Source organism: Schistocerca piceifrons, chromosome 10 (genome assembly GCF_021461385.2).
Source record: "Schistocerca piceifrons isolate TAMUIC-IGC-003096 chromosome 10, iqSchPice1.1, whole genome shotgun sequence".
NCBI lineage: Eukaryota > Metazoa > Arthropoda > Insecta > Orthoptera > Acrididae > Schistocerca > Schistocerca piceifrons.
This window is the reverse complement of record NC_060147.1, coordinates 13,887,364-13,910,985: the sequence shown is the minus strand read 5'-3', so window position 1 is coordinate 13,910,985 and position 23,622 is coordinate 13,887,364. Positions and strand designations below refer to the sequence as shown.

Sequence of the window (23,622 nt, the reverse complement as noted above, 5' to 3'; positions counted from 1 at the left end):
CTTTACCATCTGAGTTACCCAAGCATGACTCACCACCCATCATCACAGCTTAAATTCTGCAAGTACCTTGTCCCGTACCTTCCAAACTTCACAGAAGCTCTCCTGCGAACCCTGCAGAACTAGAACTCCTCATATCCATATGATATAGAATGCAAAGTTTTAAATCCTGTCAAAGAAAAAACAGAAACATGATCATATTGGAAATCAACCAACACAAGATCTAGAATGTCAGACTAGTATTAAATGATCATACTCAGTTTCTGTTTTCCGTCTTATTAACTTCAGTTTCCGTTACAAATACTAGATACAAATTGTAAATTCATTTTATTTCTCGTCATTTGTTATATGTATCTCCACATAAAAAAATGTTTATTGCCTCTTTTAGTTAATGCAATTATCATAATATTTTCCTATTTAAGCGCTTTGTCATTTTTGTATCTTCTGTACAAATAATATCTCTGAAAGACGCGCATCATGTTTATCTGTGTGACATTCAGTTGTCACCTGAAGATGGCCTGAGAATTCGAAAGCCTGTTCATGGCCCAATAAATATAATCTTGCAGAACATTAGTAAATGTTTTCCCGTAATATTATTACCCTGTTCTGTGAAGCATCGACGAAAAATTCGGTTAATGTCAGAGAGTATCTTTCAGGAACCACTTGGCGATAAACAAAAATGTATAACGGTTAATGGAGTCATCAACAACATTCGCAATTCTGATGATATGGTGTTGATTGCTGATAAATTTATGATCTTCAACACTCCACTCAAAACAACATTTTTATGACTCCCTTAAAAATGCAAACGTAGGATTCAGTAGCTCCTTAACACAACGGATAGAGAAATTTAAGTTTCTTGGAACGTGGCTCTGTGAACAGTGGAAATCAGATATGGAGATAAAATGTCACATACACAACGCAGATAACGCCTTCATAAAATTTAAGAATTAGAGTTTGATTTATAAGATACTACATGTGGTATGCCCTTCTGCATGGTTCTGAAGGACGCACAGTAAATAAGCACACAGCAAGGAACGGAGAGAGCATTGAAATGTGGATTTGCTGCAAAATGCTTAAAATACCACGGACACCTACAATAACTGACACTGAAGAATTGCGAAGAATATGCAAACAGCTGTGTGCCAGATATAGGTATGGAGAATCGCCCCCAGACTTGCAATTGCTTTCCTATGTGCAATCAACACTGTTTGTGTAAGAGAAGCTACCACAGAATTCAGATCTATAAATAAACATGTGAAAAATACGTTAGCTTGTTGATTTTTACTAGCCCAATCTTGGTAATAATTCGTATGGCAAAAATAGCGGTATCTCAGTGTTTGAGCTGGTCTTCTGTATGGTTTTTGTAGTTTACGTTTTCATAATTATACGCAGTTCGGACTTTAGGAATTTTATCCTGTTTATTACTTATCTTGGAAAACTCCGTTAATAAATGTTGTGGTAGTTCTGACAGTCCAAAAGTTAAAGCTGCTCCATTTGTGCAAAATCTGTTTGTCACCTAACTGAAAACACTATTTACTGATTTACTGTTGATGCTTTCTTCCTCAACTTGAGAGAGATGCTTTCATCATCATTTAAATGGGCGAATTCATTCTCCTGATTCAAATGAAGTGATTGATCTTTAGCAAAAACAAGAGCAGTAATGGGTCAAAGATAGACCCTTGAGGAAGGTCTGCATGATTTATCTTTATGGCGTTACAAGTTATATGAAAAATGGTAATCATCTCAAGTGACCTGCAACTAAGATTTGCCTAGTATTATAATACGCCACCCATTTTTAGGGTTTCGTACCTCAATTGGCAAAAAGCACCGTTATAGGGTCACTTTGTTGTCTGTCTGTTTGCCTGTCTATTAAGATCCACTTTTCTCATCAACGAGTAGAGCTATCAAATTGAAATTCATTTCACATACTAAGGTGCATGGTCCCTTGGTGGTGGAGAAAATTTAAGCTTCTAAGTCAATGCAGCCAAAAGATATGGCCATTTACGTCACATATTTTGATTCTCACAAACTCGTCAGAAACTATAGGGTACTTCCCATTGACATAGAATCATGAAATCTGGCAGAAAGGAATGTTTCACAATACAAGTAAAGGAAATAATCAGAAAATTGTTAATTTGTAATAATATCGCACGAAAAAAAATTTTTGTGATTTGTTATCCATCTGTTAAGACTCCTTTTTCTCTGGAACCGGTCGACAGGATGAATGCACTGGCGATATAAAAATTAAGTTTGTGTTTAGCATTCGGAGCATGAGTCCTGGGCAACTTTTTTTTATTACATGTAACATTTGCAAATTTGTACAATTTCACATACCGCTGCACTCTGTGAAACTGCTAGTAAGGTTGCAGCCACGGCATTTGCACACTTAACAACTGATAGTGTTCAAAATGACGAGTATTTGCTATCCAGTATGTGTCTTCTCCTTTCCGAATTTTTAAAAACAAACAACTGTGTAATATGTATCAAAATCGAACAACTTTTCCCTTTATTTCCTCGATTACTGCAGCTTTGCTGTTCAAAATGTGCAGTAGTGATGTCATAGTAATTTAGTGTGTCATTTTTCTTACAACTTTTATGAAACAAGATTCACGGGTTGTTCTTTCTTCAACCTCCGATCGGTCGCCAATTTATAACCACAGTGAAAATCCAATGAAGCTTCGCGAAGGTGTGTTGGGCAGTGTCTCTTGTATGCCCGTCGACCGCATCACGTCGCTCTTCTCACTTCTGAGGGCCCAGGGAGCATGGAAAGATGCCCAGAACAATAGCGTCTCCCACAAAGTGTGACGTCTGTGTTGTCATTCGATTTTTTCTTATGTTGACGCGTTGCGCCTGATTTCATGCAGCCCACATAACGTAACTGCCATGCGTGACAGCAGAGTACAACAACAGTGCAAGAACTTTGAAGGACTACGTGCAGATGTTGATGACGCAGGGAAGGAAGCGAGTGCCAAACGCTGATCTTGTCCAGCGAGCAGATCAGGCGATTCGAGAAAATCGTCTCCAAAGGGCGAGAACAAGAGAAGAAGAATGTTGCCGTCAGACATCTTCCTTCTTCGTGTGACAATACTCTGCCCCACATTTTGGTGGGAAGTGTTTCATCAGCCACCATAATATAGCCCAGTTTTGGCTTCCTCTGATTCTCATCTCTACTCAGATGAACTGGAGGCTATGAGGACAGCCAGCAGACAACTAGCTGCAGGCCAGCATAGGGACTCGGCGGAAATCACAGGTGATGGCTTTGTATGATGAGGCTGTTGTTGTTTGGTACCTCACTATGACAGATGGATGAGACAGGCGAAATACTGTCAGACTTCAAGAAGAATATAATAATTCCAATCCCAAACAAAGCAGGTGTTGACAGATGTGAAAATTAACGAACTATCAGTTTAATAAGTCACAGCTGCAAAATACTAACGCTAATTCTTTACATAAGAATGGAAAAACTGTTAGAAGTGGACCTCGGGGAAGATCAGTTTGGATTCTGTAGAACACTTGAGGCAATACTGACCTTACGACTCAGCTTAGAAGAAAGATTAAGAAAAGGCAAACCTAAGTTCCTAGCATTTGTAGACTTAGAGAAAGCTTTTGACAATGTTGACTGGAATACTCTCTTTCAAATTCTGAAGGTGGCAGGGGTAAAATACAGGGAGCGAAAGGCTATTAACAATTTGTACAGAAACCAGATGGCAGTTATAAGAGTCGAGGGACATGAAAGGGAAGCAGTGGTTGGGAAAGGAGTGAGACAGCGTTGTAGCCTCTCCCTGATGTTATTCAATCTGTATATTGAACAAGCAGTAAAGGAAACAAAAGAAAAATTCGGAGTAGGTATTAAAATCCGTGGAGAAGAAATAAAAACTTTGAGGTTCGGCAGTGACATTGTAATTCTGTCAGAGACAGTAAATGACTTGGAACAGCAGTTGAATGGAATGGACACTGTCTTGAAAGGAGGATATAAGATGAACATCAACAAAAGCAACACAAAGATAATGGAATGTAGTCGAGTTACGTTGGGTGATGCTGAGGGAAATAGATTAGGAAATGAGACACTTAAAGTAGTAAAGGAGATTTGTGGTTTGCGGAGGAAAATAACTGATGATGGTCGAAGTAGAGAGGAAATAAAATGTAGATTGGCAATGGCAAGGAAAGTGTTTCAGAAGAAGAGAAATTGTTAACATTGAGTATTGATTTAAGTGTCAGGAAATCGTTTCTGAAAGTATTTGTATGGAAGTGAAACATGGACGATAAATAGTTTAGACAAGAAGAGAATAGAAGCTTTCGAAATGTGGTGCTACAGAAGAATGCTGAAGATTAGATGGGTAGATCACATAACTAATGAGGAGGCATTGAACAGAATTGGGGAGAAGAGGAGTTTGTGGCACAACTTGACCAGAAGAAGGGATCGGTTGGTAGAACATCTTCTGAGACATCAAGGGATCACCAATTTAGTACTGGAGGGCAGCGTGGAGGGTAAAAATCGTAGATGGAGACCAAGAGATGAATACACTAAGCAGGTTCAGAAGGATGTAGGTTGCAGTAGGAACTGGGAGATGAAGAAGCTTGCACGGGGTAGAGTAGCATGGAGAGCTGCATCAAACCAGTCTCAGAACTGAAGACCACTACAACAAGAAGCAATATCTCAAAAAATAACAAAATTGTAAAAGAAATATTTGAACATATACAGGATATCATGTATCAGGCGTCTACAAATGAAAAGGCACGAAACGCTGTAGGAACCCAACCGGCTGTGAGCAGTATGGGACTTAACACCTGAGGTTATCAGTCCCCTAGACTTAGAACTACTTAAACCTAACTAACCTAAGGACATCACACACATCCATGTTTGAGGCACGATTCGAACCTGCGACCGTAGCAGCAGCGCAGTTCCGGACTGAAGCGTCTAGAACTGCTCGGGCACAGCGGCCGGCATTGTAGCAACCCAAGCGGTTGAAATTGGCATATGCCGCTTTAGGATAACATGGCGACACATGTCGAGACGTGAATGTGGTGTCTGGCATGGTTATGCACATGCATGGGCACATGGTGCAGGACAGAAGCAGACAGTGGTGTGTGGCTACTGTATGGCATGGCAGTGCATGTGAGGGCATCTTGGAGTTCACATTACAGAATACTAGGAGTTGCGAAGTGATATCAGATTTCTGAGTGCGGAGTGGGTTAAACTCGCTGATATTCTTCGCCGTATGGTGGCCAATTATGGGCTAGACTGTGTGTCTGGCAAGTTATTGGGAAAGTGGAGTTGCTGTTTTCATGAAGGCCCGGAGTGGTCGTGTCGTGATCCGAGACCAGGCTAGACAAACACGATAATCACGGCTGAACTCATTCACAAGGTGAACGACCTGGCGCGAACCGACTGGTGTGTCAGAATGCAAATGTTGGGAGCGATCGTGGGATCTCCAGTGTTGGGTCAACGTGGACAGTTGTGCACGACAGAGTGAGTTACTGGAAGCTGTGCGTGCAGTTGGTTCCGAAGCAACTGCAAGAGAGCTGCATATGGGGCTAGTATTGCAACATCCGTTCTATTATAGCGAAGACCTCAGTTTGCTGCCGGTCGGGGTGGCCGAGCGGTTCTAGGCGCTACAGTCTGGAACCGTGCGACCGCTACGGTCGCAGGTTCAAATCCTGCCTCGGGCATGGATGTGTGTGATGTCCTTAGGTTAGTTGGGTTTTTAGTAGTTCTAAGTTGTAGGGGACTGATGACCTCAGATGTTAAGTGCCATAGTGCTCAGAGCCATTTGAACCATTTGAACCCACTTTGCTGGAGGGGATCGTCACTGGTGATGAGATCTGATGCCACAACTTCAAAAGGTTCAAACGTGTGTGAAATCTTATGGGACTTAACTGCTAAGGTCATCAGTCCCTAAGCTTACACACTACTTAATCTAAATTATGATAACACACACACCCATGTCCGAGGGATGACTCAAACCTCCACCGGGACAAGCCGCAGCCACGACTTCGAGCCAGAGACAAGATGGGACAGCATGCAATTGAAGCATGCACCGTCTCCTTCCGCAAAAAATTCAAACCTTAGCCTTCAACAGTCAAGATGAGCCTCACCATCTTTCTTTACATCTGAGGTCTGGTACTCGTCCAATTCCTCGAGCAAGGGACAAAACATTAACAGTGACGTGTACTGTGAGACACACATAGCCTATGGAAGTGCGTCGAGAGCAAATGGCCCGAGCTCCTCAGGACGGAGTGAATCTGCTTCTCAATATTGCACATCATCTGCACATCTCTAAGGTGACACAAAGTGAAGTGTATTGGCCAGCCGTGCGGGATTAGCCAAGCGGTCTAAGGCGCTGCAGTCATGGACTGTGAGGCTGGTCCTGGTGGAGGTTCGAGTCCTCCCTCGGGCGTGAGTGTGTGTGTTTGTCCTTAGGATAATTTAGGTTAAGTAGTGTGTAAGCTTAGGGACTGATGATCTTAGCAGTTAAGTCCCATAAGATTTCACACACATTTGCACATTTGTGTATTGGCCAAGTTCAAGTAAGAGTAGCTTGAGCATCCACCCTACAGTCCCAGTCGAGACATGCGCCCCCCCCCCCCCCCTGAGACTTCCATGTTATTGGTCCACAAAGAAAAACATCTCAGAGGGAAGGGCACCAATTCAGACGACGAACTGAAGAACACAGTGGATTTCTGGCTCCTGCCACTTCCACAGGAAATCTGGTAACAGGGAATCCCTCGGCATGTGAAACAGGCCTCTGGTGATCACTTCTGAATAAAGACTTCAATGATGAGCACAGCGCTCTTTTGTACCTATCCGTCATGCAAATAAATGACAGAACGAGGTCGCACAGTGCTAAGGACTCGCATTCAGGAGGGCGACGATTCAAACACGTCATTCTGATTTAGGTTTTCCACGCTTTCCCAAAATCGCTTCAGGCGAATACAGGGATGTTTTCTTTGATAGGGCACAGTCGACATCCCTCTGCATCCTTACCTATCCGATGGGACGACCTCGCTGTTGGTCTTCCTCCCCAAACCGACCAATCGTACATATAAATGAATAGAATTTTTTTGTTTTTAAAATTCAGTCTTAATCACACCACGTGTGTTACTAGAACATAGGTGACCGGTTTCGGTCATATCACATGGCCATCATCAGACCTGTAATTTAATTTAGAAAGTAATGGAAACTTTACTAGATTTACAATAAAATAAGAAAAAATGCTTATAAGGATAAAATACAATAAGATGTGTTATACCCATGGCATCCTTCGAAGATGGTAGGTGGAGCACTCTTCTCAGCTGCTGTGATGTCAACTGGTGCCAGCAAGTGACGGGCATACGCTTAAGTACGAAGATGCTCCGCCTACCTCTTCTCCCTGCACGTCACGTCAACCAATCGGTATAAAAATGGGTTCACATAGTCGTCAAAACGTAAAAAAAAGTACAATAATAATAATATTAAAATATTTATGTATAATATCTCTTTACAACCATTGAATTACAATGTTGTACAAAATTTTAATCAAAAGCTTTAAAATAAGTGTACAGACGATGTATAGTCAGGGTGCCCCCTGTGGGCTAAGGTGATACTACCACAATGTTTTCAACGATGTTGTGGAGGTTCAAATGGCTCTGAGCACTATGGGACTTAACATCTTTGCTCATCAGTCCCCTACAACTTAGAACTACTTAAACCTAACTAACCTAAGGACATCACACAACACCAAGTCATCACGAGGCAGAGAAAATCCCTGACCCCGCCGGGAATCGAACCCGGGAACCCGGGCGTGGGAAGCGAGAACGCTACCGCATGTTGTGGGGGTCTTGGGCATTGCGGTATCATATGGATATGTGAGTTGTAACTCGACTACAAGAGTGCTCCACCTACAATCTTCGAAGGATGCCATGGGTATATCACGTCTTATTGTATTTTATCCTTATAAGCATTTTGTCTTATTTTCACGGGGAGCGTGCAAGGGATAAGTCCCTGCAGGCGGACTATCCTCTGTGCCCACGGTGACTCAGATGGATAGAGCGTCTGCCATGTAAGCAGGAGATCCCAGGTTCGAGTCCCGGTCGGGGCACACATTTTCAACATGTCCCCTATGAAGTATATGAACGCCTCTTTGCAGTTAGGGTGTGCATTTAATTTGATTGTCTCGAAAGCTGCATGGTCATCAACGGTAACTGTTCTTTCGGGAACAGATATTCATTTATAGTTAAAATATAGCTTCCCGGCCGTTGACCACCTTGTGTGAATGCACATGCTATGCCCAAACTCTTACGGGACTTGGTAGAGTAACATGCCACGAGTAATGAGTATGACGGGCAAACATCTATTAGGCGCACTACGAATGTAGTGGTGTGGACATGTTGGGAATGTGGATCTCACGGGGAGCGTGCAAGGGATAAGTCCCTGCAGACGCACTATCCTCTGTGCCCACGGTGACTCAGATGGATAGAGCGTCTGCCACGTAAGCGGGAGATCACGGGTTCGAGTCCTGGTCGGGGAACACATTTTCAACATGTCCTCTATGAAGTATATCAATGCCTCTTTGCAGCTAGGGTGTCCATTTAATCATCATTTCATTCTATCGAAAGCTGCATGGTCATTAACAGTAACTGTTCTTTCAGGAACAGATACAACCTTCATATATCATATTTTATTGTAAATCTAGTAAGGTTTCTATTACTTTCTAAATTAAATTACAGGTCTGATGACGGTCATATGATATGACTGAAACCGGTCACCTGTGTTCTTGTAACATATGTGGTGTGATTAAGACTGAATTTTAAAAACAAAAAGATTTTAAAACTTTTAATCACTTTTCCAAAAATGTTTATTAAAATTATATAAATGAATGCTTGTGCGCTAGTCCTGTACCATTTAATTGTTATTAACAATAAAATTAACTTTGTTGTAGACGTGTGCTCATTTGTAGAAGATGAGGGTACTAAAATATAGGCTTTCACGACCGGAAACGTCATATCCACTATAGTTATCCGGGCTGTTACGCCGTGGTCGGTTGATGAATTCTGTACCCGTCTGCGGGAGACATCTTCGAGGGGGTCTGTAGCTCGATGGAAGGTCCAACACACCCACCAGCTCGCTACTGACAGTAGTAAGCCAGTGGGTGTGTTGGATCTTCCATCGAGCTACAGACCCCCTTGAACATGTCTCCCGCAGACGGGGACGAAACGTTGGGAAACAACACAGAATCCATCATCCGATCACGGCATAACAGCCCGGATAACTATAATGGAGAGACGATGAGGGTACAGAAATGTCCTCACTTCTTATGCTTATTCTCAGGAGCCTCGTGAAGCCCCTCGGTGTGTACGGCACCACTTGCTTTCAGGTGTTGCCGCTGCTGCTGCTGGGGCTGGCCAGCCCGCCGAGGTGCGGAGCGACGCGGCCCTGCACGGACATCCTGGCGGGCGGGCTGCGCGCGCCGTGCCGCTGCGACGTGCTGCTGCCCGAGGCGGGCGACGCCGGCCCCGGCCTGGCCGTCGACTGCGACGCCGTCGCGTGGCCGGTGGACGCGGCGCTGCCGCCGGGGGCGCCCGTCGTCGCCTTCAGCCAGCGGGCCGCCGGCCTGCAGGCGCTGCCGCAGCACGCGCTGGGCGCGCCCGGCCGCCCGCCGCTGCGCACGCTCGAACTCTCCCACAACCTGCTGCGCCGCCTCACCGAGAGGTAAGCAACGCGGCTCTGACGTAAACAAAATACACTACTGGACATTAAAATTGCTACACCACGAAGACGCGAAATTTAACCGACTGGAAGAAGATGCTGTGATATGCAAATGACTAACTTTTCAGAGCAGATAATGGGAGCGACTATGACATTTTATATTCTCATGCTGATTCACATTTTCTGGTAGCTAGTGGTCACCCTGAAACACTGTATGATACTAGCGAAGAAAATTCTTTATTGGAAGAGGAGGCAGCTGTGACCTGTACTACACATAATTATTCACAGCAAATACGATCCTTTATCGCAAAGACAATCTGAAGTCTGTATGTTCAAAGTCTGTTAGACCGAGAAAAACACCCTTACACAACGTTGTGAAAGGAGGAACACTTCAACTAAATCAAAAGTCGAATTGTTGCCCAAACGCCCTCCAAATCTCGAATATAGGAGAATTATATGATGAAGACGTGTTACAGATATACCAACTGATAGAATGGAAAACAGGAAGCTGTGTATGAAGTGTCCTGCGTCAAAGAAAAGGAAAAGGGCGTGTAAACTGTGCTGTACGTGCACCAAATCTGGTCAGTCAATTTGCCTGAAATGTCAATCATGAGTGCAAACATTATACGAATTAATACACTACTGGCCATTAAAATTGCTACACCACGAAGATGACGCGCTGCAGACGCGAAATTTAACCCACAGGAAGAAGATGCTGTGATATGCAAATGATTAGCTTTTCAGAGCATTCACACCAGTTTGGCGCCGGTGGCGACACCTACAACGTGCTGGCACTAGCAAAGTTTCCAACCGATTTCTCATACACAAGCAGCAGTTGACCGGCGTTGCCTGGTGAAACGTTGTTGTGATGCATCGTGTAAGGAGGAGAAATGCGTACCATCACGTTTCCGACTTTGATAAAGGTCGGATTGTAGCCTATCACTATTGCGGTTTATCGTATCGCGACATTGCTGCTCACGTCGGTCGAGATCCGATGACTGTTAGCAGAATATGGAATCGGTGGGTTCAGGAGGGAATACGGACACCGTGCTGGATACCGACGCCCTCGTATCACTAGCAGTCGAGATGACAGGCATCTTATCCCCATAGACGCAACGGCCTTGCCGCAGTGGATACACCGGTTCCCATGAGATCACCGAAGTTAAGCGCTGTCGGCTGTGGCCGGCACTTTGATGGGTGACCATCCAGCCGCCATACCCTCCTGCCATATTTCGGGCTGCACTCAGCCTCGTGATGCCAATTGAGGAGCTAATCGACCGAATAGTAGTCACTCCGGTCCAACAAAGCCATCATAGCGACCGGGAGAGCGGTGTGCTGACCACGTGCCCCTCCTACTCACATCCACAACTGAGGATGACACGGCGGTCGGATGGTCCCGATGGGCGACTTGTTGCCTAAAGATGGAGTGCCTTATCCGCATAGATCTAACGCGTCATGCAGCCACATCTCTATCCCTGAGTCAACAGATGGGGACGTTTGCAAGATAACAACCATCTGGACGAACAGTTCACGACATTTTTAGCAGCATGGACTATCAGCTCGGAGACCGTGGCTGCGGTTACCCTTGACGCTGCATGACAGACACGAGTGGCTGTGATGGTGTACTCAACGACGAAGCTGGGTGCACGAACGGCAAAACCTCATTTTTTCGGATGAATCCAGGTTCTGTTTACAGCATCATAATGGTCGCATCTGTATTTGGCGACGTCGCGGTGAGCGCAGATTGGAAGACTGTATTTCGTCATCGCCATACTGGCGTATCACCCGGCTTCATGAAATGGGGTGCCTTTGGTTACACGTCTCGGTCACCGCTTGTTTGCATTGACGGCACTTTGAACAGTGGACATTACATTTCAGATGTGTTACGACCTGTGACTCTACCATTCATTCGATCCCTGTGACACCCTATATTTCAGCAGGATAATGCACGACCCTATCTTGCAGGTCCTATACGGGCCTTTCTCGATACAGAAAATGTTCGACTGCTGCCCTGGTCAGCACGTTGTCCAGATATCTCATCAATTGAAAACGTCTGGTCAATGGTGGCCGAGAAACTGGCTCGTCACAATACGCCAGTCACTACTCTTGACGAACTGTGGTATCGTGTTGAAGGTGCATGGGCAACTGTACCTGTACACGCCATCGAAGCTCTGTTTGACTCAATGCGCAGGCGTATCAAGGCCGTTATTACGGCCAGAGGTGGTTGTTCTGGGTACTGATTTCTCAGGATTTATGCACCCAAATTGCGTGAAAATATAATCACATGTCAGTTCTAGTATAATATGTTTGCCCAATGAAAACCCGTTTATCATCTGCACTTCTTCTTGGTGTAGCAATTTTAAAGGCCAGTAGTGTATTTTCAGGTCAGTTCATTATTACTTTCGCTTACATTTTAATTTTTACTTATAAATATCGTGACTGGTGTAACAATACTAACAGTAATTTCAAGACTATATATACTTGATGATTCGTCTTCATTTTGAATGACGAAATCAATGAAGTCCGTAGAAGCGATGAATAGTATTTCATCTGCTTATAATAGGAAATAGTTGGCTATTCACTTAACTTTTGTCAGTTAATTTGCAGGTAGGTGATAAAAAATATTAATAGGTCTACAAGACTGCATGTTTAGCTTTAGCATGGAATGTCCTTTGCGGTGGGGAGGGGGGAGGGCGGGCGAAGGAGTTGGTACGACTGCTATGTAGTGGGGAGCCAGCGAAAGGGACGAGCATTCCCAACAATCAGTAGCCCGTCAATTACTGTTGGAATTTTGTGGTAAGTTACTTTGGGACCAAACTGCTGAGGTCATTGGTCCCTAGGCTTACGCATTATGTAATCTGACTCTTACGCTAAGGACAACACACCAACACACACACACACACACACACACACACACATGCCCGAGGGAGGACTCGAACCTCCGACGGGGGGGGGGGGGGGGGAGGGTCGCACGAACCGTGGCACGGCGCCTAAGACCGCGCGGCTGAGTAGTGTTGTGGGACAAAGTGCGCGCTGTAATTCGCCGCCTAAATGCTAAGGGCGTGGACGCCACTGCGATTCATCACGAAATTGTTTCAGTTTACTGAGAGGGCGTAATTTCAACGCTTCGTGTGACCAAATGGGTACGGAATTTCAATTCTGGGAGGACGGAAATTCACGATGAAGACAGAAGCGGAAGGCCGTCTGTTGTGACTGACGATGTGGTGTAGAAAATTGAAGGTCATCATATCTCTGGTCGCTGTTCGGCAACTGACGACTTGCTGCAGTTTGTCCAAACATTTCGCGAAATCGCATCTGATCAACTAAATTATTGCAAGTTGTGGGTGCGATGGGTGCCCAAGATACTTACCGAAGCACACAAAATGAACAGATTGAGTGCCGCTCGCGAATTTCTTGACCGTTTCGAGACTGAAGGCGAGGCTTTTCTGAACTCCATAGTGACAGGAGATGAAACTTGGGCTTATCACCATGCTTCAATCAACAAAGTTCAGCCATACTCATTCTCCTTCAGGCAAAAAATTCAAAACTCAGCAAACAGCGAGGAAAATCATGCCGTCAGTCTTTTGGGACTGAAAAGGGGTTCCTCCTCGTTGATTTTTTTCGGAAAGAGGTGATACAATAAATGCTGAAAGATATTCTGAGACCAGGAAGAAACGTCGCGGGATGCTGACAACGGAAATCTGTCGCCATGGGAACGCACGTCCGCATACCGCTCGTGCAACACAAGAGTTGTTGACTTCGTTTGGTTGGGACGTTTTAAGCCACCCCTCAAAATGGTTCAAATGGCTCTGAGCACTATGGGACTCAACAGCTGAGGTCATCAGTCCCCTAGAACTTAGAACTACTTAAACCTAACTAATCTAAGGACATCACACACATCCATGCCCGAGGCAGGATTCGAACCTGCGACCGTAGCAGTCACACGGTTCCGGACTGAAGCGCCTAGAACCGCACGGCCACCGCGGCCGGCAAGCCACCCCTCCGACAGCCCCGATCTTGCACGTACTGACTATCGTAAGTTCATTAAATTGAACACCTTCGTTGAAAATACTTTTCCGACGATGACGACGAGGTGAAAGTCGAAGCGAAGAATAGGCCGGGAAAAGGCGGCGGAAGACGTCTATGACACAGGAATCAAAAAACTCGTCCCACGGGTGACAAAACGTATTGAGGTAAATGGGGATTACGTGAAAAAAAATGCAAGACCTGTGCTACAATGCATACAAATTTATTAAAATAAATTAATTTTTGTTCTTCAAAAAATTCTTTTAACGTTGCTCTCCGGATTAGCCTGGTAGTTACACATGTTTAAGAGATGTTTCGGCTTTAGGATTAAAGGCGCTGCATATAGTGTATCAAAAAGAATCATCGAATTTGGCATGTCTACATTTCTGAGCCGGCCGTAGTGGCCGAGGGGTTCTAGGCGCTACAGTCTGGAACCTCGGGCATGGATGTGTGTGATGTCCTTAGGTTAGTTAGGTTTAAGTAGTTCTAAGTTCTAGGGGACTGATGACCTCACAAGTCAAGTCCCATAGTGCTCAGAGCCATTTGAACGATATATTTCTGAAACTAATAAACAAGTACAATGAATTAGTTTTTTGATGAACAGAAAACTCAGTGTTTTTCATACCTTTTCATAGGTGTTCAGTATACCACCCTGGAGATGCGCAGCATGTGGCAATGCCGTATTCAAACTGATGAAACACTGCAGCGAGCATATCTAGAGATATAGCTTCCACAGCTCCCTTTATGCGATGTCTCAGTTCATTCATTGTTGTTGGTAACGGAGGCACATAAACTGAGTCTTTTATGAACCCTCGCAAGAAATAATCACATACAGTCAGGTCCGGGAACCATGGAGTCAGTAATGTAAGGCTGAATCATTTGGTCCAGTGCGACCCATCCATCGTTTAGTAATCCTTTGATTTAAAAATTCCTTTACTTCCATATGCCAGTGTGGCGGTGCGCCATCCTCTTGATAAATGAAGTCGTTTCACTCAGTGTTCAACTGTGAGAAAAGGAAGTTCTCGAGCATATCGAGACATGTGCTTCCTGTGACAGTGTTCTCAGCAAAGAAAAATGGACCGTACACCTTTTCCCATGAAACTGCACAAAACACATTAAATTTTGCTGAGTGCCTCTCATCTTGTACAACTTACTGTGCAACTTACTGTGGTTTTCCGTACCCCATATTCTGATATCATGAAGGTTCACCTTTTCATTTAAATGGAATGTTGCCTCGTCTCCAAAACACTAAGCGTGGAAGAAAACTGTCATCCTCCATCTTGCCAAGAACGAAATGACAGTCAACCCGTCTCTCGGAATTGCTCGTGCCATCGTCTAATGCTGTATGCTGTAGGGGGACCCACACCGTACCTGTACGCTGTACAGTAATTACTGACCTGCACTGCGCAAAACGTAGAACACGAAACGCTTTCTGTTGGCCCCACACCATTTTTCTAGAAGTGGGTGCACGCTGCTTGCTACCTAGCGGAAACCGTGTAAAACCAACACCGACTCAAAGGAAGGCCTCGGCGCTTGTTGGTGACGTCACATCAGCTAGGCACGGCGAACGCCAGGTCTGTTGCAGACACAAACGCCTGGGCGTGCTTATCACTATAAATCTCTTATTTTTGGACTAAATGTTTGGTATTGTTTTGGGTTTTGCAGCTTTATTGAGATGAAAGATTTTCTTACTATCGTAAAGCTACAAATGAAGACCATAGTTCTGTATTACTGAATCTTGTCGAAACAAACGTAGATCAGTATGAGAAGATGCTTTGCCCCATTGCAAGCTTCGGAAATTTTACATTCAAGTAACTATATTTACTTGATCCATTCTGTTATCGAAACTTACCTCAACCCCCTTACAATAAACTCGTTTCTTTTATTTATTTATTTTCGTTTGACATCGTCACTGGAAATGTGAACTAATTTACATGTGTAAATGTCCAGCTGTTGCCAGTGATTAGATTACAGTCGTTTTCAACGAAAGGAATTCTAAACAGGAAACAAAATAGTTTCATACATCGAAAATACTGCCGAGCTTAAACTTTTTTACACGTGCACATTAGAAAAGATAAATATTCCCCTCTTGCAACTGAAAGGAGAAACTTTATAAGATAAAACAAAATTTATTTGATAAAACAAGTATCTCTCTTTTGCCTCTACTTCTATCCCCCATCCCCTCCCCTAACGTGTACAATCGAAAGATATTTAATTAACATTCAGTGCTCCTCACCCCATAGTCAACCGAGATACCTAAAGAAGAGCACCAATATGTTCACAGTTTCTTGTAAAAGCAACCCAGTACAGACGTAACTTCCTCATATTTACAAATAAGGTAAAGAAGCACAAATTCTGTTGCTTCGGGGCCGTGAAGTTGTTTTTGTATGTCAGTTCTTAAAACAGGTCGAAATTTAAGCTCAGGGGTACACTATTTGTTAAGAAGTGTAATGAATTGAACAATTAATTGATTGCAGAAATCTCTCAGAGCAATGTGTGTTGGTCAACTACCGCCAATAGTTTCACGTTTTCCTATGTCGGAGAGGGAGACACCACCATTATGAGTATGCCTGCAACACACCTGGCGTTCGCCGTGCCTAGCTGACGTGACGTCACCAACAAGCGCCGAGGCCTTCCTTTGAGTCGGTGTTGGTAAAACTCGAAAGATTGCTCTTTCCAACAGTACATTGTTCACGCACGTATCTCAAATAACGTAATAGTTATAATTTTTTTAAAAGTCGAATGATTCTTTTTGCTACACCATGTACGTAGACATACCTGTACGGAGGACTTTCTGTGGAGTTGTGGTGCGGCATGTTCGAGTGTACAAATTTGTAGGCCAGTTTCTGTCGGAATTTTGGCAGGTAGTGCACGACTGTAGTTTTCTAATGGTACACGTGGACAAGTTGAGATGTAGAGGTGTTGCACGACGTGTGTATGGTGCAGGTTGCTGGGCAGCCTGCGAGACTCCCTGGTGGAGCTCCGGCTGGCGGACAACCTGCTGGGCGACGGCCTCAACCCCGTGTTCTCCAGCCAGGAGCTGCGCGGCCTGCGACGCCTCGCCCTGCTGGACCTCTCCAGGAACCAGCTGCGCGCGCTGGAGCCGGGCCTGCTGGAGGGATGCACAGAGCTGCAGGTACGTCCGCCCTATCCAACCGTGTACGGCTGAGCTCCCTGTGAAATCACTTGAAGGCAACACTGTATTACGACAAGGCTTCATGATAGTACTGTATGTACACTGGAGAGCCAAAGAATATCGTACACCTGCCTAATATCGTGTAGGACCCCCGCGAACACGGACAATTGCAACACGACGTAACATGGACTCGACTAATATCTGAAGTAGGGCTGGAGGGAACTGACATCATGAATCCTGCAGGGCTGTCCATAAATCCGTAAGACTAAGACGGGGTGGAGATCTCTTCTGAACAGCACGTTGTAAGGCATCCCAAATATGCGCAATAATGTTCATGTCTGGGGAGTTTGCTGGCCAGCGGAAGTGTTTAAACTCAGAATCTTCCTGGAGCCACTCTGGACCTCTGGGGTGTCGCATTTTCCTGCTGTAATTGTCCAAGTCCCGCCGGAATGCTCAATGGACATGAATGGATGCAGGTGATCAGACAGAATGTTTACGTACGTGTCACCTGTCAGTCTCGTATCTAGACGTATCAGGGGTCCCATATCACTCCAACTGCACACGCCCCACACCACTGCAGAGCCTTCACCAGCTTGAACAGTCCGCTGCTGAGATGCAGGGTCCATGGATTTATGAAGTTGTCTCCATACCCGTGTACGTTCATCCGCTCGATACAATTTGAAACTCGTCTCATCAACAGTCCAATGTCGGTGCTGATCGGCCCAGCATTGTGTCGTGCTGTCATCAAGGGTACACGAGTGGGCCGAAAGCCCATATCGATGATGGCCCAGCATTGAAATCTGCAGCAATTTGCGGAAGCGTTGCACTTCTGTCAAGTTGAACGATTGTGTTCAGTCGTCGTTGGTCTTTTTCCGGCTGCAGCGATGTCGTAGATTTGATGTATTATCCAGTTCCTGAAATTCGCAGTACACTCGTGAAATGGTCGTACAAAAAAATCCCCACTTCATCGCATCGGAGATGCTGTGTCCAATTGCTCGTGCGCAGACTATAACACCACGTTCAGGTTCAGTTAAATCCTGATACCCTGCCATTGTAGCAGCAGTAAGCGATCTAACAACAGCCCAGACACTTGTCTTATATAGGCGTTGCCGACCGCAGCGCCGTATTCTGCCTGTTGACAGATCTCTGTATTTGAATACCCATGCCCTTAACAGATTCATTGGCGCTTCAGTGTATTAGGTTGCTCAATAAGTTTATAGTGTTTGTGTTTCGCATGTTGGTATTCCAGTTGCTATGGGTTTACTTATCGATCGGAATTTTCTGTTTGTAGTTCACTGTTGCTATTCCAGTTTACAATTTGTCCTTTTGGAGATAGTCAGTGGAGCTGCGAACGCTAGAAAATGGACTGCAAGCGAAAAAATCGGAACATTTCCGACATTTTTTTCTGTTTTTCAATAGTGGGCATCTACGCCGTGTGTGGCGATAATGACATTGAACAGATAATGACAGGAAAATGGTTTTCTCGTTTTTAGAAGGATCGTTTCAACATTGATGACTCTCCACGTTCAGGAAGACGTTCGGGAGTTCCATGAAGATCGTTTAAAAGTATTAATTCACAACGATCCACATCACTGTATTCGAGAACTGGTAACTGTGATGAACTGTGATCATTCCACCTTCGTTCGATATTTGTATCCAGTGGGGAAAGTCCAAAATGAGGTCTGTAGGTACCGCATGCTGTAAGCCAAAATCACGAAAAACAGCTGGTAGCCATATGTGAATCTCTGCTCCCTCGTCATCAATTGTCTCGTGAACAACACCGACCATTTCTATCCCGTATCATTACTGCTGACTTGAATGGTGCATTTACGCTAACAAAACCAAAAGGGAAGGATGGTTGAGATCAAACAAAGCAACTACATCTACATACATACTCCGCAAGCCACCATACGTGCGTGGCGGAGGGTACCTCGTACCACAACTAGCATCTTCTCTCCCTGTTCCACTCCCAAACAGAACGAGGGAAAAATGACTGCCAATATGCCTCTGGACGAGCCCTAATCTCTCTTATCTTTGTGGTCTTTCCGCGAAATGTAAGTTGGCGGCAGTATAATTCTACTGCAGTCAGCCTCAAATGCTGGTTCTCTAAACTTACTCAGTAGCCATTCACGAAAAGAACGCCTTCTTTCCTCCAGAGACTCCCACCCGAGTTCCTGAAGCATTTCCGTAACACTCGTGTGATGATCAGACCTACCAGTAAGAAATCTAGCAGCCCGCCTCTGAATTGTTTCTATGGCCTCCCTCAATCTCACCTGATGGGGATCCCAAACGCTCAAGCAGTACTCAAGAATAGGTCGTATTAGCGTTTTATAAGCGGTGTCCTTTACAGATGAACCACATCTTCCCAAAATTCTACCAATGAACCGAAGACGACTATCCGCCTTCCCCACAACTGCCATTATATGCTTGTCCCACTTCATATCGCTCTGCAATGTTACGCCCAAATATTTAATCGACGTGACTGTGTCAAGCGCTTCACTACTAATGGAGTATTCAAACATTACCGGATTCTTTTTCCTATTCATCTGCATTAATTTACATTTATCTATATTTAGAGTTAGCTGCCATTCTTTACACCAATCACAAATCCTGTCCAAGTCATCTTGTATCCTCCTACAGTCACTCAACGACGACACCTTCCCGTACACCACAGCATCATCAGCAAACAGCCGCAAATTGTCATCCATCCTAGCCAAAAGATCATTTATGTAGACAGAAAACAACAGCGGACCTACCACACTTCCCTGGGGTGAAAAAAGGGCGAGTTGCGTTTCGTAGGAGCGATGCTTTCTAAAGCCGTGCTGATGCATGGACAACAACTTCCCTGTCTCAAGGAAATTAATTATATTCGAACTGAGAATATGTTCGAGAACTCTGCAGCAAACCGATGTTAAGGATATTGGTCTGTAATTTTGAGGATCCGTCCTTCTACCCTTGTTATATATACAGGCGTCACCGGCGCTTTTTTCCAGTCGCTCGGGACGTTACGTTGGGCAAGAGATTCGCGATAAATGCAAGCTATATTTTGACTAAAGTTCAGTCTTGATCACACCATTTATATTTTAATGATATAGGTTTTCATAATTTTGGTTCTAATATTTCTAAACCTTTTGTAATTTCCAATTGCCTGACTAGACAAACTTTGTACAATTTTGGTAAACATTTTTGGAAAACAGTGATCAATTAATTATTATATTTTGACTAAAGTTCAGTCTTGATCACACCATTTATATTTCAATGATATATCATTAAAATTATATTTTGACTAAAGTTCAGTCTTGATCACACCATTTATATTTCAATGATATATCATTAAAATATAAATGGTGTGATCAAGACTGAACTTTAGTCAAAATATAATAATTAATTGATCACTGTTTTCCAAAAATGTTTACCAAAATTGTACAAATGCAGTAGAGTACTCAACTCTCCGTACCTGCGTCCATCCACAGAAGTTCACGTTATGCACCTGGTGTACGAGGCGTGTTTTTTTAAGTAAGTACCGTTTTGAAATTAAAAAAAGACGTGCTAAGATATCTCAATAATTTTATTTTTACATGAAAGCCTGTACCTTATTCTACGCCCTGACGCCATTAACTGTCTGATTCTTCCTTGTTTACGTTGTGTGCTGAGTGTTTAAGATGCCTCCGATAATCGTGAGTCCCGCCGACTGTGGAGTACGGGCTGTTATAAGATTTCTTACAAGGGAAGGCCTCAGACACGGCCAACCGATTCGGCTGAAATTTGGCAGGTCGCTTGTGTACAAGCTAAAACGAAAGAGTAAGATATTTTGGGTCAACACCCCCGAAATTTTGAGAAAATCACCCCTGAAGGTTATGACGAGCAATAGACTCAAAATTGGAGGGATCGATAGATAATTGTAAATAGAGCATTTTTCATCATCAGGTATGGGGTCCGCAAACGCAAACTTTTCCATAAATCGAGGGAAAAAAATTTTACAATTGCCGCTGCTGTATCCGCATAGTAAACGCTTTTCGCCGACAGCGCCGATAGCGCAACGGCCAAGGTAAAGCCGGTACGGTAGCTCAGTGAGTTCGGTCAGAGCTGGTTGGCTTCTGTAATAAAAAAAAAAAAACTGAATGGAAGGATCAACAAACAAACTTGAACGGATGTCATGTGACTTCCGCAACGACCAAACCCAACGATCAACAATGAACAAAATGAAAAAAAGAAAAAGAAAAAAAACGTAACTGTCGGGGAAGCGGAATTCCCGGGTTCGAATCTCGAAGAAACCTAGCGGATGTTATTCTTTTCGTTTGTATTTTTTCCATATCTCAAATGATAGGGATAGGAGGGTTATTTGCCCACCTTATTATTATCATTGCTTATTCATTTACTTACCTTATTAACCCTCCTATCCCTATCAATTGAGATATGGAAAAATACAAACGAAAAGAAGAACATCCGCTAGGTTTTTTCGAGATTAGAATCCGGGTTCTCCGATTCGCAGCCAGTTACCTTGTGCTTTGCGCTATCGGTGTTGTCGGCGAAAGGCGTTTACATTTGGGTACAGAAGCGTAGGTTGTAAAAGTTTCTTACTTCGATTTCTGGAAAAGTATGCGTTTTCGGACCCCATACCTGATGATGAAAAATGATCTATCGATCCCGCCAATTTTCAGTCGATTGCTCGTCATAACATTTAGGGCTGATTTTCTAAAAAAAAGCGGGGGCGTTGACCCAAAATAACTTAGATTCCTTCGTTTTAGGTTGTACACAAGCGACCTGCCAAATTTGAGCCGAATCGGTTGGCCGTGTCTGAGGCCTTCCCCTTGTTAGTGCTAAAGGCCTAAAAGCGACCGATATTCATCGTGAGATCTGTGCAGTTTATGGAGAAAACATTATGAGTGATGGAATGGTAAGAAAGTGGGTGAGAGCATTTAAAGATGGCCGCACAAATGTGCACGATGAACAACGGAGTGGGCGTCCTTTGGTTGTTAATGAAAGTTTGGTGCAGGAAGTGGACAATAAGGTGAGAGAAGACAGAAGCCTTACGACTTCCTCCTTGCGGGATGACTTTCTCATGTTTCTCGTAGTGTTTTGTATGGCACTGTGACCGAGCACTTGAATTACCGAAAACTGTGCGCACGTTGGGTACCGAAAATCTTGACGGATGTGCACAAAACCAAACGTTTAGACTTTCCTTGCCGGCCGGAGTGGCCGAGCGGTTCTAGGTGCTACAGTCTGGAACCGCTGCGGTCGCAGGTTCGAACCCTGCCTCGGGCATGGATGTGAGTGATGTCCTTAGGTTAGTTAGGTTTAAGTAGTTCTAAGTTCTAGGGGACTGATGACCTCAGCATTTAAGTCCCATAGTGCTCAGAGCCATTTTTTTTTTTTTACTTTCCTTGAGCAGTACCACAACGACGGTGATGATTTCTTAAGGCAAATTGTTATGGACGATGAAACGTGGGTGGCCTACGTCACACCAGAATCAAAGCAACAGTCCATGGAGGTTGAGCAAGGGCATCGTTTTGCTGCAAGACAATGCCCGTCCGCACGTGGCGAATCAGACCAAAGATCTCATCACATCTTTTCGACGGGAAACTCTAGATTACCCTCCGTACAGCCCTGATCTTGCGCCCAGTGACTACCATCTGTTCCTGCACTTTAAGAAACACCTGGGTGGTCAGCGTCTTCAAGACGATGACGAAGTCAAAACAGTGGTGATGCAGTGGTTGACAAGTCAGGCAGCAGACTTCTATGAGGAGGGTATTCAAAAACTGGTACAACGTTATGACAAGTACCTCAATATTGACGGAAATTATGTATAAAAGTAGATTAAGTTACAGGCTTTCATGTAAAAATAAAATTATTGAGATATCTTAGCAGGTCTTTTTTTTAATTTCAAAACGGTGCTTACTTAAAAAAAAAACACGCCTCGTAACAGTGAGGATGTGGTGCACTATGAACTGCTTTCCCACCACTGCTGACACCTGTTGTCAAGAACTGAGACGTGTTGCACTCGCAGTCCCACTGTGTGAAGTGATGCCAGTCCACGATAGCGCCTGCTTGCACTCTACTAGACTGATAACAAACACCATACAGGAGTTGGCTTGGAAAGTCGTTCCATACCCACCGTATTCACCTGATCTTGCGCCCTCAGATTTTCACCTCTTCCGCTCTGCATCGAACAATCGCCAAGGAACTTCCTTTCCGGATGAAAACGTGTTCCGAATATGCCTCCGCCTCACAACCACGTGCTTTCCACAGTTGCGGAATCAAGGAGTTATACCGGCGTTGGCAGAGATTTGCAAATAGTGAAGGAGAATATACACGGCGTTACAAAATGAACATACGGGTTTTAAGGCTTTGTAGCATTTATTACATTCACGTTACAATTATAAATGGGCAACGGCCTTGTCGCAGTGGATACACCGGTTCCCGTGAGATCACCGAATTTAAGCGCTGTCGGGCGTGGTCGGGACATGGATGGGTGACCATCCAGCCGCCATGCGCTGTTGCCATTTTCGGGGTGCACTCAGCCTCGTGATGCCAACTGAGGAGCTACTCGACCGAATAGTAGCGGCTTCGGTCAAGAATACCATCTTACGACCGGGACAGCGTGTGCTGACCCCACGCCCCTCCTATCTGCATCCTCCACTTAGGATGACACGGCGGTCGGATGGTCCCGGTAGGCCACTCGTGGCCTGAAGACGGAGTGTTTTACAATTATAAATAATATATCAAATGAAACAGCAGCTCAAACAGTTTTGTTTGTGTACCTGTACGCAAAGGG

At 44.4% G+C, this 23,622-nt stretch overlaps 1 protein-coding gene across 1 annotated transcript in view; it reads left to right on the top strand.

The window, feature by feature from the left end:
• Positions 1 to 9,278: 9,278 nt before the first annotated feature.
• Positions 9,279 to 23,622, top strand: part of LOC124719034 (chondroadherin-like protein) — a 174,832-nt gene continuing 160,488 nt past the window's right edge. Inside the window, exons 1-2 of the mRNA XM_047244702.1 lie at positions 9,279 to 9,688; positions 16,658 to 16,847. Coding sequence (XP_047100658.1) covers positions 9,279 to 9,688; positions 16,658 to 16,847 — 600 coding nt within the window. The remainder of the gene's footprint in view (positions 9,689 to 16,657; positions 16,848 to 23,622) is intronic.